This window comes from Heptranchias perlo, chromosome 1 (assembly GCF_035084215.1).
Source record: "Heptranchias perlo isolate sHepPer1 chromosome 1, sHepPer1.hap1, whole genome shotgun sequence".
In the NCBI taxonomy this organism is placed as follows: Eukaryota; Metazoa; Chordata; class Chondrichthyes; order Hexanchiformes; family Hexanchidae; genus Heptranchias; species Heptranchias perlo.
Window position 1 is genome coordinate 7,549,335 of NC_090325.1, and position 14,748 is coordinate 7,564,082.

General features: G+C 43.3%; 1 protein-coding gene across 1 annotated transcript in view; it reads left to right on the top strand.

Annotated features, from left to right (window-relative positions):
* Window positions 1–2,941: 2,941 nt before the first annotated feature.
* The window catches only part of sema4f (sema domain, immunoglobulin domain (Ig), transmembrane domain (TM) and short cytoplasmic domain, (semaphorin) 4F), a 204,916-nt gene continuing 193,109 nt past the window's right edge, over window positions 2,942–14,748 (top strand). Inside the window, exon 1 of the mRNA XM_067980026.1 lies at window positions 2,942–3,367. Within this exon, the coding sequence (XP_067836127.1) occupies window positions 3,250–3,367 (118 nt within the window). The 5' untranslated portion in view covers window positions 2,942–3,249. The remainder of the gene's footprint in view (window positions 3,368–14,748) is intronic.

A 14,748-nucleotide genomic window follows, 5' to 3' on the forward strand; every position in this document is an offset into this window, starting at 1 on the left:
TTTCTCCTTCTCTAACATATCTGCACTAATAAATCTACTTTCCACATCAGAGTTCATAAAGGACCTTTTTCCTCAGCCGAGTCTTCCCTCAGCAGTAGTTGACAGGCTCTTTGATTGAATCCACTACATTTCCCTTATGCAGCAGAATGTAACTGCCAGGGGCATCCGTTATGTCATCTTTTAATGCTAATGATAGTGCTGATGCTGTTAGGAAGTTCAAAATATGAATGTTACTTATATCGCACTGATCATGAAATTGCCTCTCTCCTTCTCCACCTCACCTACTCTCCCTATCCCCTCCTCCTGCTCCCTCTCTATTCCTCCCCTCCTCTTTCACTTTCTCTCTCTCCTCTCCCTTGCTATCTTCATCTCCCATTCATCTGTCCCTCACTCCACCCCTCCCCTCATCCTGTATTCACGCTCTCTCCCATCCCCATTCCTCCCCCTTGCTGCCTCTCCCTTCCCTACCCTTCCTCTCCCACTCACTCAACCTGCCTTCACTGTTTTCATCCTCTCCCTTTCTCTTACCCCTCTCCTCCCTGTCTTGCTTCAAATATCTCCCTTGGTTGACTTGAAAAATTGCATTGGTTTTGACTCCCCATGTGCAATATCATGGGAGATCAACTAGCAAGAACTGCAACCAATGAAAATAAATATCTCCCCCGCAGCACCACCATTGCATCACTTTCTACACCCCCCAGTAGAATAATAAACGTTGCTCCCACTCAACTGAGCAAAAAAAATCAAAATCAAAACCCACCTCTGAGCAAAGATCGGGAACCAAGCCAATGAGTATATATCCGTAAATAACCCCCCAAAAAATTACCATAGGGCCAAATGCATCTCCACATCCCCACATAGGACCATAAACACATAGCAGAAATTCCAGATTACGACAACAAACCTTCTTTCCTCCACTGAGCAAAAATTCTGGCATAAGATCACAAACTCTCTTTCACCCCAATCACCCCCATCTCAGAAATTGCTGATATTAAACCAGCACTGATGCTAAGAACCCCTCCCCATAGTCAAGTCCCCTCCCGATAGCCAACTCCAGCATCGGACACCCCCCATCTCCTCCATGGCCCACAGTCTCTCCCTCCTTCCTCTCCGATTCCCTGGCTGCTTTCCCTTCCAACAGCTAGTCAGCCTGTCAATTTGGCTAGCCACGTGATAATCTATCCATCCACTCAGTTCCCGCCTCCATGCTAGAATCATGCCCAGTGTCTCTGTGAACTGGAGCAGAGATTGGGTGGTAGAGCGTGAGTATTGAGGTACCTTGTGGTGAAGTGATGGCCTGGTTGGTCTGTTGAAAATCCAAATGTCACTTTACTTTTCTTTTTGTAGATTAAAAATTTATTAATTGTGAAGTCAAAAGTGCTTAAAATGAACCAGAATATGACATTTTTAATGTTAAAAAAAATTGTTTTCAGGGGAGCACACCCTAGACCCCTTTAGAAATGCACTACCAATTTTGTATCTTCAACATTTGCCCTCATGTGCATTCCTCCCTCCCTTTGCCCCACCATTGGCGGCCGTGCCTTCAGCTGTCTAGGTCCCATGCGCTGGAATTCCCTCCATACAGCCTTCTGCCTCTCCACCTCTATTCCTTTAAGACCCACCTCTGACCATTGGTTACTCTTCCTATTGTCTCCTTTTTGATTATGTCTCTGTGAATTGCTTTGGGACATGTTTCTACATTAAAGGTGTAAATATAAATGTAAGTTGCGGTTGGATACCCCCTTCATGCTTTCATGTGCTTAAGGGAACTGAAAATCCACAGCTGTTGTGCTGAGTTCTGATGTACTCCACTCCCCCTCCCCCTTTAGTCTGGCAGGAGTGAGGACGGAAGAACCTGAAATTAGGCTGGGACCTGAATATGCTGGGCCTTAGGTTTCCCTGCCAGTTTCCACGGAGCGGAAAATCAGCCTATCTCAAACAAGTGCACTGGTGTCTGAGGAGGTGTGGCCAGGGAGCGGGCGCATCACCAGTCTGGGAATCTGCTAACCGGCTAGTGAAGGCAGTACTGTATAGATAAACGCATGAGGGAGAAAGGATAAGAAGGATATGCTGATAGGGTGAGATGAAGTAGGGAGGGAGGAGGCTCATGTGGAGCATAAACACGGGCATGGACCTGTTGGGTCGAATGGCTTGTTTCTGTGCTATACATTCTATGTAAAATACTGATGAAGAGTTATGCCAAGGGTTGCGAACTCTGATTGAACATATTCCTGTCACATGACCTCCTGCCCTCGAACCGCCCACCCAGTCAAACAGCCTTTTTCCCCCATCTCCAATATTGTTTATAACTAATAAACAAAAGTGTTAAAACAAAATGTGAAAAAAAGACACAACTTTTTAAGGTTTCCACGATTTTTCTCCCTAGGTTTGCTCGCAGCAGTGCCCAGGAGATTAATATTTAATTCCTGGAGATTCCAGGACAATCCCGGAAGCTTGGCAACGACTGAAATGTTAACTTGTCTTTTTCCTCCACAGATGCTGAATGACCTACTGAGTTTTCAGCATTTTCTGTTTTTGTTTAAGGTTATAAGGAAACTGGATCTTAGGGGGAAGTACTTCCCTCGTTTTAAAGAAAAGAACTGCCCCACTGGGTTTGCAATTGCTTGCGTTAGTTACATATGATGCATCCTTTTTAATTTCCAGAATTCAAACAAGAGAAACTGTCTACTGCAATTAACACAGCAGAGCCACGCGGTGCAATTTTACCACTAGTTGCAAAAAAATCCTACAATTCAGAAAGATTTTAGTGTTGGGAACGGATGAGAGGATGTAGTTTTTTTTAGGTACACATGGGCTGTGACTCAAGACCAGCCCGTCCCTCTGATTCATGCGCCTTGCGCTACCTGGCGCTGTTGCAATGTTCGATAAGATATAGTAACAAAAGGGACTGCGTAACGCGTCGGGCTGTCGACATCAAGTATCATTTTTTTTAAAGCAAAAAAAAGTTTCATAACTCCGGAGGATTCGGTACTGAGCAGCAATACAACTGCAAAGGAGGGTTTGGATATGAAAAGTTTGTTTTAAAAAGAAAGGCAGTAAGAGGGAAAGGAGTGGCTTCTATTTCAAACACCTGGTCGACGTGTGTGTACTTTGTTTCTTTGTCCGATTATTTTGCTGACGTTTGGTGCAGACTACAGCGAGGAAAAAAAATTGGAAAAAGCAGTGGACATTTTTAGGATTTTTTTTCCCCCTTTAGTTTCGGGACTTTTTTTAAAAAAAAACAGCAAAATGATGAAAGGAGGATCTGCGTTTCTGGCTGTTTACGTTGCGACTTTGTGTTCCATTAATGTCTACGTTTTGGGCTTGGCTAAGGATTCAATCCCCAGGATAACCATCTCTCACGATGGTAGGTGTCGGTTTTTGATTTATTTATTATCACCCTTAACAATGCCCCCTTACTCCCAAAATTAATTCAGATCTGTTGATAAGCAAGCTGCATGTGTTGTTGTGCCTATTGAGAGGTTTTAAAGATCGCTTCGCCATGCTTCGTGTGTTTACAGCCATGATTGATCCAGTGTTCAGTTCACACAGGAAAGGAAAGGACCTGCATTTCTATAAGCACCTTTCAGGACCTCCCAAAGCGCTTTACAGCCCATGAAGTACTTTTGAAGTTTAGTCACTGTTGTAATGTAGGGAAACAGGACAGCCAATTTGCACACAGCAAGGTCCCACAAATAGCAATGGGATATAACAACTTCTGAATTTTCAATAACAAAATAAACTTACCTTTCACTGGGGCTGCTGAAAAATCCTCAACGAAGCTCCGCTCATCGCCAACCAGTTTTGGCAAAGGGGCCGAAAACAGAAATTAGGCACTTCATTTACATATGTTTTCGACTGCTGCCAGGAACAGATGGATTTAGCAGGGGCCTGACTGCATATCCCTCTGCCAAATTGCGTTGTACCTGTTTTAAGCCCATAAAACCCCAATCTGTCTTTGTGATGTTGGTTGAGGGATAAATATTGGCCAGGACCTCGGGAGAACTCCCCTGCTGTTCTTTGAAATAGTGCTGTGGGATCTTCTATGTCCACCTGAGAGGGCAGATGTTTCATCTGAAAGACGACACCTCCCACAGTACTGCACTGAAGTGTCAGGCTGGATTATGTGCTCAAGCCTCGAGTGGAGCTTGAACCCACAACCTTCTGTGAGAGAGAAATGTAGGTGAAGGGCCTGGGCTCACATAGCAGGACAAACCAGCAAGGCTTATAAGAATAGGAGAGAGAGAAGGTAATTTATTGGTACTTCTACATTAGAGTGGTCATTTTCTGAGTCTTGGTTGCTGACTAGGAGCCTTGCCCCCAACAGCGCATAATGGAAATTCGGGCATGCGCATTCTATGATTTTCTGATGTGTGCTGCCAGGGACTGAGGCTCCCTGTCGGAAGCTCGGACTCAAATTTGCCCTCCGAAGAGTGGAGCTAATGGCAGATGTGCGGTTTAGTCTTGCGTCTTTGGCAACATTTGCAAATAGAAAGGATCCCACGTTAATTATCCTGATGGCAGCAGAGACTTATTCTACTGTGGGTTCCTTTCATCTTGAGAATAGGGGGTAATTTTTGACTTTGTGCGATAGTGTAAGATGGGTGATAGCGAATGAGCAGCCTGTTTTACATCTGATTTTTATTTCCACATAATGTAAGGGATGGGGCTCACTGCTAGGAATATTTTGCACATGCTTCCTTATGCACTTCACATCTTTGTTGTGAGGTGAACCAGGTGATTCTCCTTTTTTATAAAGTCCTTTACAAATGGGTGGTTTTGCTTTGGTTATCTCACATTGATAATAGCCGATATTACATTGAATTACATAGAATGAACAGGCCATTCGGCCCAAGAGATCGATGCCAGTGTTTATGCTCGATACGAGTCTCCTCCCTCCCTACTTCATCTAACCCTATCAGGATACCCTTCTATTCCTTTCTCTCTCATTTGTTTATCTAGCTTTCCCTTAAATGCATCTATGCTATTCACCTCAACTACTCCTTGTGGTAGTGAGTTCTACTCTCTAGCTAAAGAAATTTGTCCTGAATTCCCTATTGTATTTATTAGTGACTATCTTATATTTAGTTCTGGTCTCCCCTGCAAGTGGAAACATCTTTGCCACGTCTACCCTATCAAACCCTTTCATAATCTTAAAGGCGTCTATCAAGTCACCCCTCAGACTTCTCCTTTCTCAAGAAAAGAGATCCAACCTATTTAATCTTTCCTGATAGGTATAACCTCTCAGTTCTGATATCATCGTAGTAAATCTTTTTTGCACCTTCTACAGAGCCTCTATTTCCTTTTTATAATATGGAGATCAGAACTGTTCACAGTGCTGCAAGTGTGGGCTAACCAAGGTTGTATACAAGTTTAACATAACTTCCCTGCTTTTCAATTCTATCCCTCTAGAAATGAACCCCACTGCTTGGTTGCTTTTGTTATGGCCTTATTAACCTGTGTTGCTACTTTTAGTGATTTGTGTAACAGTACCCCCAGATCCCTCTGCTCCTCTACTCCATTGTCTCCAATCATGTCTGACAAATTTATTAGAGTTCTTTGAGGAAGTAATGGGCAGGGTGGATAAAGGGGAACCAATGGATGCAGTATATTTGGATTTCCAAAAGGCATTCGATAAGGTGCCACATAAAAGATTACTGCGGAAGATAAGAGCTCATGGTGTTGGGGGTAATATACCGGCATTGATAGAGGATTGGCTAACTAACAGAAAACAAAGAGTCGGGATAAAAGGGTCATTTTCAAAATGGCAATCTGTAACTTGTGGGGTGCCGCAGGGCTCAGTGCTGGGGCCTCAACTATTTACAATATATATCAATGACTTGGATGAAGGAACAGAGTGTCTTGTGGCCAAATTTGCTGATGATACCAAGATAGGTGGAAAAGCAAGTTGCAATGAGGACACAAAGTGTCTGCAAAGGGATATTGACAGGTTAAGCGAATGGGCAAAAATTTGACAGATGGAATATAATTTGGGAAAATGCGAAGTCATCCACTTTGGGAGGAAAAATAAAAAAGCAAAATATTATTTGAATGGAGAAATACTACAAAATGCTGCGGTACAGAGGGATCTGGGTGTCCTCATACATAAAACACAAGAAGTCAACATACAGGTGCAGCAGGTAATCCGGAAGGCAAACGGAATATTGGCCTGTATTGCTAGGGGGATGGAATATAAAAGCATGTACAGGGTGCTGGTGAGACCACACCTGGAGTACCGCGTACAGTTCTGGCGCCCTTATTTAAGGAAGGACATACTTGCATTGGAGGCAGTTCAGAGAAGGTTCACTAGGTTGATTCTGGGTATGGAAGGGTTGTCTTATGAGGAAAGATTGAACAGGTTGGGTCTATACTCATTGGAATTTAGAAGAATGAGAGGAGATCTTCTTGAAACATACAAGATTCTGAGGGGACTCGATAGGGTAGATGGTGAGAGGATGTTACCCCTCATGGGGGAATCTAAAACTAGGGGGCATAGTCTCAGAATAAGGGGTCGCCCATTTAAGACGGAAATGAGGAGGAATTTCTTCGTGAATCTTTGGAATTCTTTACCCCAAAAAGCTGTGGAGGCTGAATCATTGAATACATTCAAGGCTGAGTTAGACAAATTTTTGATCAGCAAGGGAGTCAAAGGATATGGGGAAAAGGCAGGAAAGTGGAGTTGAGGTAAAAATCAGATCAGCCATGATCTCATTAAATGGCGGAGCAGACTCAAGGGGCGGAATGGCCTACTCCTGCTCCTATCTCTTATGGTCATATTTAGATTTATTGCCCAAGCATTATGTGGCCCCCTTATTCTTCCTACTAAAATGTAATAACTCATCTATATGAAATTCATTTGCCAATTACATGCCCATTTTGCAAATTTATTAATGTCTTCTTATATTTTGTCGCAGTCCTTGGTATTAACTATACCCCCCAATTTGGTATAAAAACAGAAAATGCTGCAGAAGCTCAGCAAGTCAGGCAGCATCTGTGGAGAAAGAAACAGAGTTGACGTTTCGGGTCGAAGACCTTTCGGACCACCAATTTGCTGTCGTCTGCAAACTTTGAAATTGTACTTCTGATTCTCGAGTCCAAATCATTTACGTCAATGGTGAACAACAGTGGTTTCAGTTCCTATCCTTGTGGAACACCACTTCCTGCCTTTTGCCAGTCTGAGTAACTACCTTTAACCCCTACTCTCTGTTTTCTGTTTTGTAGCCAGCTTGCTATCCATTCTGCTTCTTGTCTCCTGACTCCATGTGCTTTGAACTTAGTCATGAGTTTACTATGTGGTACCTTATCGAAGGCCTTTTGAAAATCCAAATATATTACATCTACTGCCTTACCTTGTCTGCCCTTTCTGTTACTTCTTCATAAGGGATGTGGGAAGTGGAGTTGAAGTTGAAGATAAGCCATGATCTTATTAAATAGCGGAGCAGGCTCAAGGGGCCGTATGGCATGCTCCTGCTCCAATTTCTTATGTTCTACAAGGAATTCAATAAGGTTGATCCAGCATGACCTTCCCTTTTGAAATCTATGCTGACTATTGTTTATTATATTTTCGGTTTGTAGATGTTTTCTGTTACATCTTTGAGTAAGGATTCCATTATCTTACCTACCACCCACGTTAAACTGGTTAGTTTCCTGTACTTGTTCTATCTCCCTGTTTAATGTTTCTATCGTTTATTTACAAGTACTCCTGGACTGGCATTACAGACCTTTATTCCATTGGACAGACTTGATGACATATTTTCTCTTAACAAATTTGACCGTAGAGGAATTGATGTCCAATTTGTCAACTCCTTTTGAACAAAAGAAGTACCTAAACAGGTGATGGTTGCACGACTGAGCTTTTATGTGTTGAGTTGCGTAATTCCCGTTAATCATTTCCATTCGTATTTAATATCCAACACTTGGAATACCGTGCGCAGTTCCGCCTCTATTATAAAAAGGATATAGAGGCACTGGAGAAGATGCAATAAAGATTCACAAGGATGATACCAGAACTGAGAGGATATACTTATTAGGAAAAGCTAAACAGACTGGGTCTTTAAGATTATGAAAGTATTTGATAGGTTAGACATGGAGAAAATGTTTCCACTTGTGGGGGAGACCAAAACTAAAGGTTATAAATATAAGATAGTCACTAATAAATCCAATAGGGAATTCAGGAGAAACCTCTTTACCCAGAGAGTGGTTAGAACGTGGAACTCGCTACCACAAGCTGTCGTTGAGATGAATAGCACAGATGTGTTTAAGGGGAAGCTGGATAGAATTATGGAATCATAAAAAAAATTTCAGCACAGAAGGAGGCCATTGTGTCTGCGCTGGCTGAAAATGAGCCACCTAGCCTAATCCCATTTACCAGCACTTGGTCCGTAGGCTTGTAGGTCACAGCACTTCAGGTGCACATCCAGATACTTTTTAAATGAGTTGAGGGTTTCTGCCTCTACCGCCCTTTCAGGCAGTGAGTTCCTGACCCTTACCACCCTCTGGATGAACATTTTTTTCCTCAGCTCCTCTCTAATCCTTCTACCAATCACTTTAAATCTATGCCCCCTCGTTATTGACCTCTCTGCTAAGGGAAGTAGGTCCTTCCTATCCACTCTATCTAGGCCCCTCATAATTTTGTACACCTCAATGAAATCACCCCTCAGCCTCCTCTGTTCCAAAGAGAAGAACCCCAACCTAGCCAATCTTTCCTCATAGCTAAAATTCTCCAGTCCTGACAACATCCTCGTAAATCTCCTCTGTACCCTCTCTAGTGCAATTGCATCTTTCCTGTAATGTGACCAGAACTATACACAGTACTCAAGCTGTGGCCTAACGAGTGTTTTATACAGTTCCAGCATAACCTCCCTGCTCTTGTATTGCTATACCTCGGCTAATAAAGGAAAGTATTCCATATGCCTTCTTAACCACCTTATCTACTTGTCCTACTACCTTCAGGGATCTGAGGACATGCACTCCAAGGTCCCTTACTTCCTCTACACCTTTCAGTATCTTCCCACTTATTGTGTACTCGTTTGCCTTGTTTGCCCTCCCCAAATGCCACTTTTCTGCCCACCTGACCAGTCCATTGATATCTTCCTGCAGTCTATAGCTTTCCTCCTCACTATCAACCACACAGCCAATTTTTGTATCATCTACAAACTTCTTAATCATGTCCCCTGCATTTAAGTCCAAATCATTAATCTTTATCACAAAAAGCAAGGGACATAGTACTGAGCCCTGCGGAACCCCACTGGAAACAGCCTTCCAGTCACAAAAACACCCGTCGACCATTACCCTTTGCTTCCTGCTGCTGAGCCAATTTTGGATCCAACTTGCCACTCTCCCTTGGATCCCATGGGCTTGTACTTTTTTGACCAGTCTGCCATGTGGGACCTTGTCAAAAGCCTTGCTAAAATCCATGTAGACGACATCAAATGCAGTACCCTCGTTGATCCTCCTTGTTACCACCTCAAAAAATTCAATCAAGTTAGTCAGTCACGACCTTCCCTTAACAAATCCATGCTGCTGGATTTTCTCTCGGACTTAACACCAACAATGCAAAAGCCAAAGTGAAATTCAAGGCAAGACTGCAGATTTTTGCAGCCTGGTATCAATTTTATTTTTGAAAAGGAGTATGCTGTGCATAAATTTTTTATCTAACAGCAAAAGGACATTTTTCTGGGTTTTACCTTTTGCAACTTTAGCCGCATTTATGCGTAGAGTTACAGAGTCTATAACACAGAAACAGGCTATTCGGCCCAACTGGTCTATGCCGGCGTTTATGCTCCACACAAGCCTCTTCCCACCCCTCTTCATCTAACCCCGTCAGCATATTCTTCTATTCCTTTCTCTCTCATGTGCTTATCTAGGCAGTATTAAGCAGGTTAGCATCTTTGAAAGTAGATAAATCACCAGGGCCGGATGAAATGTACCCCATGCTGTTAAAAGATGCAAGGAAGGAAATAGCAGAGCTCTGACCATCATTTTCCAATCCTCACTAGATACAGGGATGGTGCCATTGTTTAAAGGGAGCAGGGGATAGACCAATTAATTACAGGCACAGAGTAATCTTGATTACTCTGTGCCTTTCTAAGTAACGGTTTATCCTGTCCCTCAGAATTGATTCCAATAATTTGCTCACCACCGAGGTTGGACTGACTGGCCTGTAATTAATTGGTCTATCCCCTGCTCCCTTTAAACAATGGCACCATGCCTGTATCTAGTGAGGATTGGAAAATGATGGTCAGAGCTCTGCTATTTCCTTCCTTGCTTCTTTTAACAGCATGGGGTACATTTCATCCGGCCCTGGTGATTTATCTACTTTCAAAGATGCTAACCTGCTTAATACTGCCTAGATAAGCACATGAGAGAGAAAGGAATAGAAGAATATGCTGACGGGGTTAGATGAAGAGGGGTGGGAAGAGGCTTGTGTGGAGCATAAACACCGGCATAGACCAGTTGGGCCGAATAGCCTGTTTCTGTGTTATAGACTCTGTAACTCTACGCATAAATGCGGCTAAAGTTGCAAAAGGTAAAACCCAGAAAAATGTCCTTTTGCTGTTAGATAAAAAATTTATGCACAGCATACTCCTTTTCAAAAATAAAATTGATACCAGGCTGCAAAAATCTGCAGTCTTGCCTTGAATTTCACTTTGGCTTTTGCATTGTTGGTGTCAAGTCCGAGAGAAAATATCACTTCTGATGGTGCTTTGTTGTAGGAATATACATGTGAATTAAAAGAATGATTATTTTTAATGTATGCCTTTTGGGCAGTGGCCTTAAACTACTCATTGTACTTGCACAGTCTGGGCCTCTCTTCAGTCTTTTGTACACATACAGTAGGCTGTCTGTTACAGTAAGAGCACAGTTATAAAAGAATGTCTTGAGGCAGAGAGGGAGAGACACACACACAGTCTACTTTTGAAACTAATACAATGCCCCATTTACTTTACCACTTTGCTGCTGTTGACATCACAGGGTTGGCAATTGTACCCCCGCATCCCATCCCCGCCTGACCTAAAAGTGTTATTCATATGTCTGACAGTAGAGCTACCTTCTGCAGCAAGATAAACCCTTAAAGCCATGAGTGGCCATGTGTTCAACTGCGGTGGGCTGAGCAGATGTCCGTGCCCTGAGTGGTGGCAGATTCCTTTTTCTGAAGAATAACAGTGAACCAGTTAGGATTTTACGGCAAGCCAGTAGTTTTCATGCTTGCATTTTTTTAGTGCTGTTTCATTAATTACCAGATTTATTGAGCTCTGTTTGGTGGGTTGTGAACCACAGCCATCGCAAGTCCAGTACCATAACCGCTATGCACTGTACCCTTGCACCTGCTTTTATACTGCGGCCTGGGTATTGGGAGAATAAGCTAACCTCATTGTTCTTCTGCATTGAGTTGTGAACAGGGCAGCTGATCCCCTGCTCCAACAACAGGCGCAAAAGTTGGTGGAGTGGCCAATCTACCTGTCCGTTCATGCCATCACAAGGACTGATCCAAATTCATGTTTGAGCCTCATTTAAATGCTGCTGGAGCGCTGCGGCACTGAATGGGTGCCCCACCCGTGGTGGAAAGGCAGGAGATCGGCTGGCTCTTACACCAAGCTCCCTAGCAAGTTGGGTTTGTGGGGGGGGGGTGCAGTGGCGGTGGCAATCCTGGAGGAAGGTCTCGAACGGACGAGAGTTTTTTTGTGGGTCTAAGAGGAGCACTTCTGCTTCACCTGGGCCCACACAAATAAAAACTTACAATTTCCTGGACCATTTTTTGTTTATGAGCGACCTCCAGTAGCCACTGGTTAAGCCACTAAATTCCTATAGAACTGGGTTGGAGCGAGCAGCACACACGTTCTACTTGTTTGTACCTGTATTTTGCAGTCTGGGTCCTACAATTGATGTAGGACCCAGAATTGCGTATTTTAGCAGCTTTACGCCTGTTTCAATCGAGCGGTTGCTCGCAAATTTACAGGCCCGCCTGAATATTCCATCAGGCCAGCCTTGGGCAGCAACAGGGTGGCTGAGGTGCCCCCCTGATTTTCAACTGCCAGCTGCCTGTTTTTTCAGGCACGAAATGAGAGGCCGTGAATTGAATTTCTCATTCGCTTTGTCTTGTATCTCCCAATTGGCCATTGGCACAACGACCTCCCGTTGCTGCTCGTTAAGCACACACAAGCAATGGTTCCCCACTTTTCTGAGTGACCTCCAGTGAACCTTCATGAGATTGGTGGTGGACTGAATGGTAAAATCCGGAGATGACGCAGGGGGGTCGTTTTGGCATCTCTGAGGAGTCCACCCACAGTGAACTGTAAGGTAAAAGAGCCTGGAGATAAACAGGTGAATAAACTTTGCAGAAACATAGTGGGTTAATGAATGGTTCTGTTCCTTAATATGGGAGGAGGAGAAACAGATCTCACCTACTTTGTCAGTACTTGCTGATGAAAGAGGAATATTCAGGCAAAACATTTTTTAAGATGCACGAGAAGTTTCAGTTTTATTGAGTTGAATTTTGGGAATATTCTGCTGAAATGTATTTGTAAAAAAAAATTGATTACATCACATTCTTTTAATTTACAAAAAACACACACGAGGTGAAAGAAGATTGGATTCTATGAAAAAAATGACTCCACGGCAAGTAGGAACATAGGAACGTAGGAACAGGAGTAGGCCATTCAGCCCCTCGTGCCTGCTCCGCCATTTGATAAGATCATGGCTGATCTGTGATCTAGCTCCCTTTACCTGCCTTTGGAGAATTGGGCTTTTCTGTCTGGGAGAATTGACGTGTGACCTGCAGAAAAGTCATCTTTAAGACTTTTTCACATACGTAAGGATGTGGGTTTTCTAGGTATTGGTTGGGAATGTGAATAGTCTGACATTTCTAATCTACGCTATAAATCCCACGTTGGAGGTTATAGAAGCGCGATGGTGGTTTAAAAAAATTAAGATGTTAACAGGCACTGTATGCGTTGGATAGACTCTGGTACCTGCACGAAGGGCAGGGCACAAGAAGTATAATAATACCACATTTATATTTGGAGTTTGCCTTGAATGGCTCTGTTGCTATCAGTGTCAAGCTCCTGACATAAGTGTTGTGGTGCTCCTGTTGTTAACCATAATGCACTACCAAAGCTGGCTTTCAGGCGCTCCAACGTAAATGCCAGACTGGCATGCTGGCGGCCACCAGCAGCCTTACTAGCTGAAGTGTTACTGCCTGCCATGACACCAGCACGAAACAAAATAATTGGCAACAGCAACTTTTAAGATAGCTGCAAATGCACAGACTCGTGGCCGGGGGGAGGGTTGGTTAAATTCCTCTATGCATAAAGAATAGAAGAATACCTGGTTTTCTCTGTAACTAACACCTCACTAACAAAATCTCTCATTTCAAATCCATGTATTCCTGCAATTTCTTTGGTGAGTCATTATATGAGAAAAGATGGAACTTGAACCAAGGTATCATCACTCTTGTCTCAGTCAGAAAGTTGTGGGTTCAAGTCCCACTCCAGAAAACTTGAGCATAAAATCTAGGCTGACACTCCCAGTGCTGCACTGTCAGAGGTGCCGTCTTTCGGATGAGATGTTAAACCGAGGCCCTGTCTAGCTTCTTAGGTGGATGTAAAAGATCCCATGGCACTATTAGAAGAAGAGCAGGGGAGTTCTCCCAAGTGTCCTGGCTAATATTTATCCCTCAACCAACAACACCTAAAACAGATTGTCTGGTCGTCGTCACATTGCTGTTTGTGGATCTTACTATGTGCAAATTTGCTGCCCCGTTTCCTACATTACAACAGTGACTACACTTGAGAAGTACTTCATTGGTTGTAAAGCGTTTTGGGATGTCCTGAAGTCGTGAAAGGCACTTTATAAATGCAAGTCTTTCTTTCTTCATATAGTGCCTTTCATATCCTCTGGATGTCCCATCTGCTTTACAGCCAATGCATTACTTTTGAAGTTCTAATGTTGGAAAATGTGCACAGCAGGGTTCCACAAGCAGCAATGAGATGATTGATCAAATAATTTTCTTTTGGTGGTTAGGGATAAATGTTGTGCAGGACACCAGACATAGCTTCTCTTCTTCAAATAGTGCCACGTGATCTTTAAGATCCTTTTGAGCAGGCAGAGCCTTGTTTGAACACCTCATCTGAAAGACGGTACCTCTAACAATGCAACACTCCCCACTTCCTCTGCGCTGTGTTGAAGTGTCAGTCTTGATTATTAGGTGCTAAGTCTCTGGAGTGGAGCTTGAACCGACCAACTTTCTACCTTTTTAAAACAAGAGTACTATCACTGAGCCAAGGCTGTCACTAAAAAGAAATGTAAGGAATCTTACACCAGGTTATAGTCCAACAATTTTATTTTAAAATCACAAGCTTTCGGAGATTATCTCCTTCGTCAGGTGAGTAGTGAATGAGAGGTTCCAAAATCGCATATCTTATATTAGGCTGGGTCACCATCACACCAATCAAAGGTGTCGTTGGTGTTCAGACAGGTTAGCCACGGAAAACAGTAGGTCCCAGTATGCTGAATACACAATGTGTCAAATTATACAGACAGAGAGAAAGAGACCCGAAAGGCAGAGAGAGAGAGAATTTCCAGTTGTATTAAAAACAGATAACTTTTTTTTCCTTGCTGGTGGGGTTACGTGTAGCGTGACATGAACCCAAGATCCCGGTTGAGGCCGTCCTCATGGGTGCGGAACTTGGCTATCAATTTCTGCTCGACGATTTTGCGTTGTCGTGTGTCTCGAAGGCCGCCTTGGAG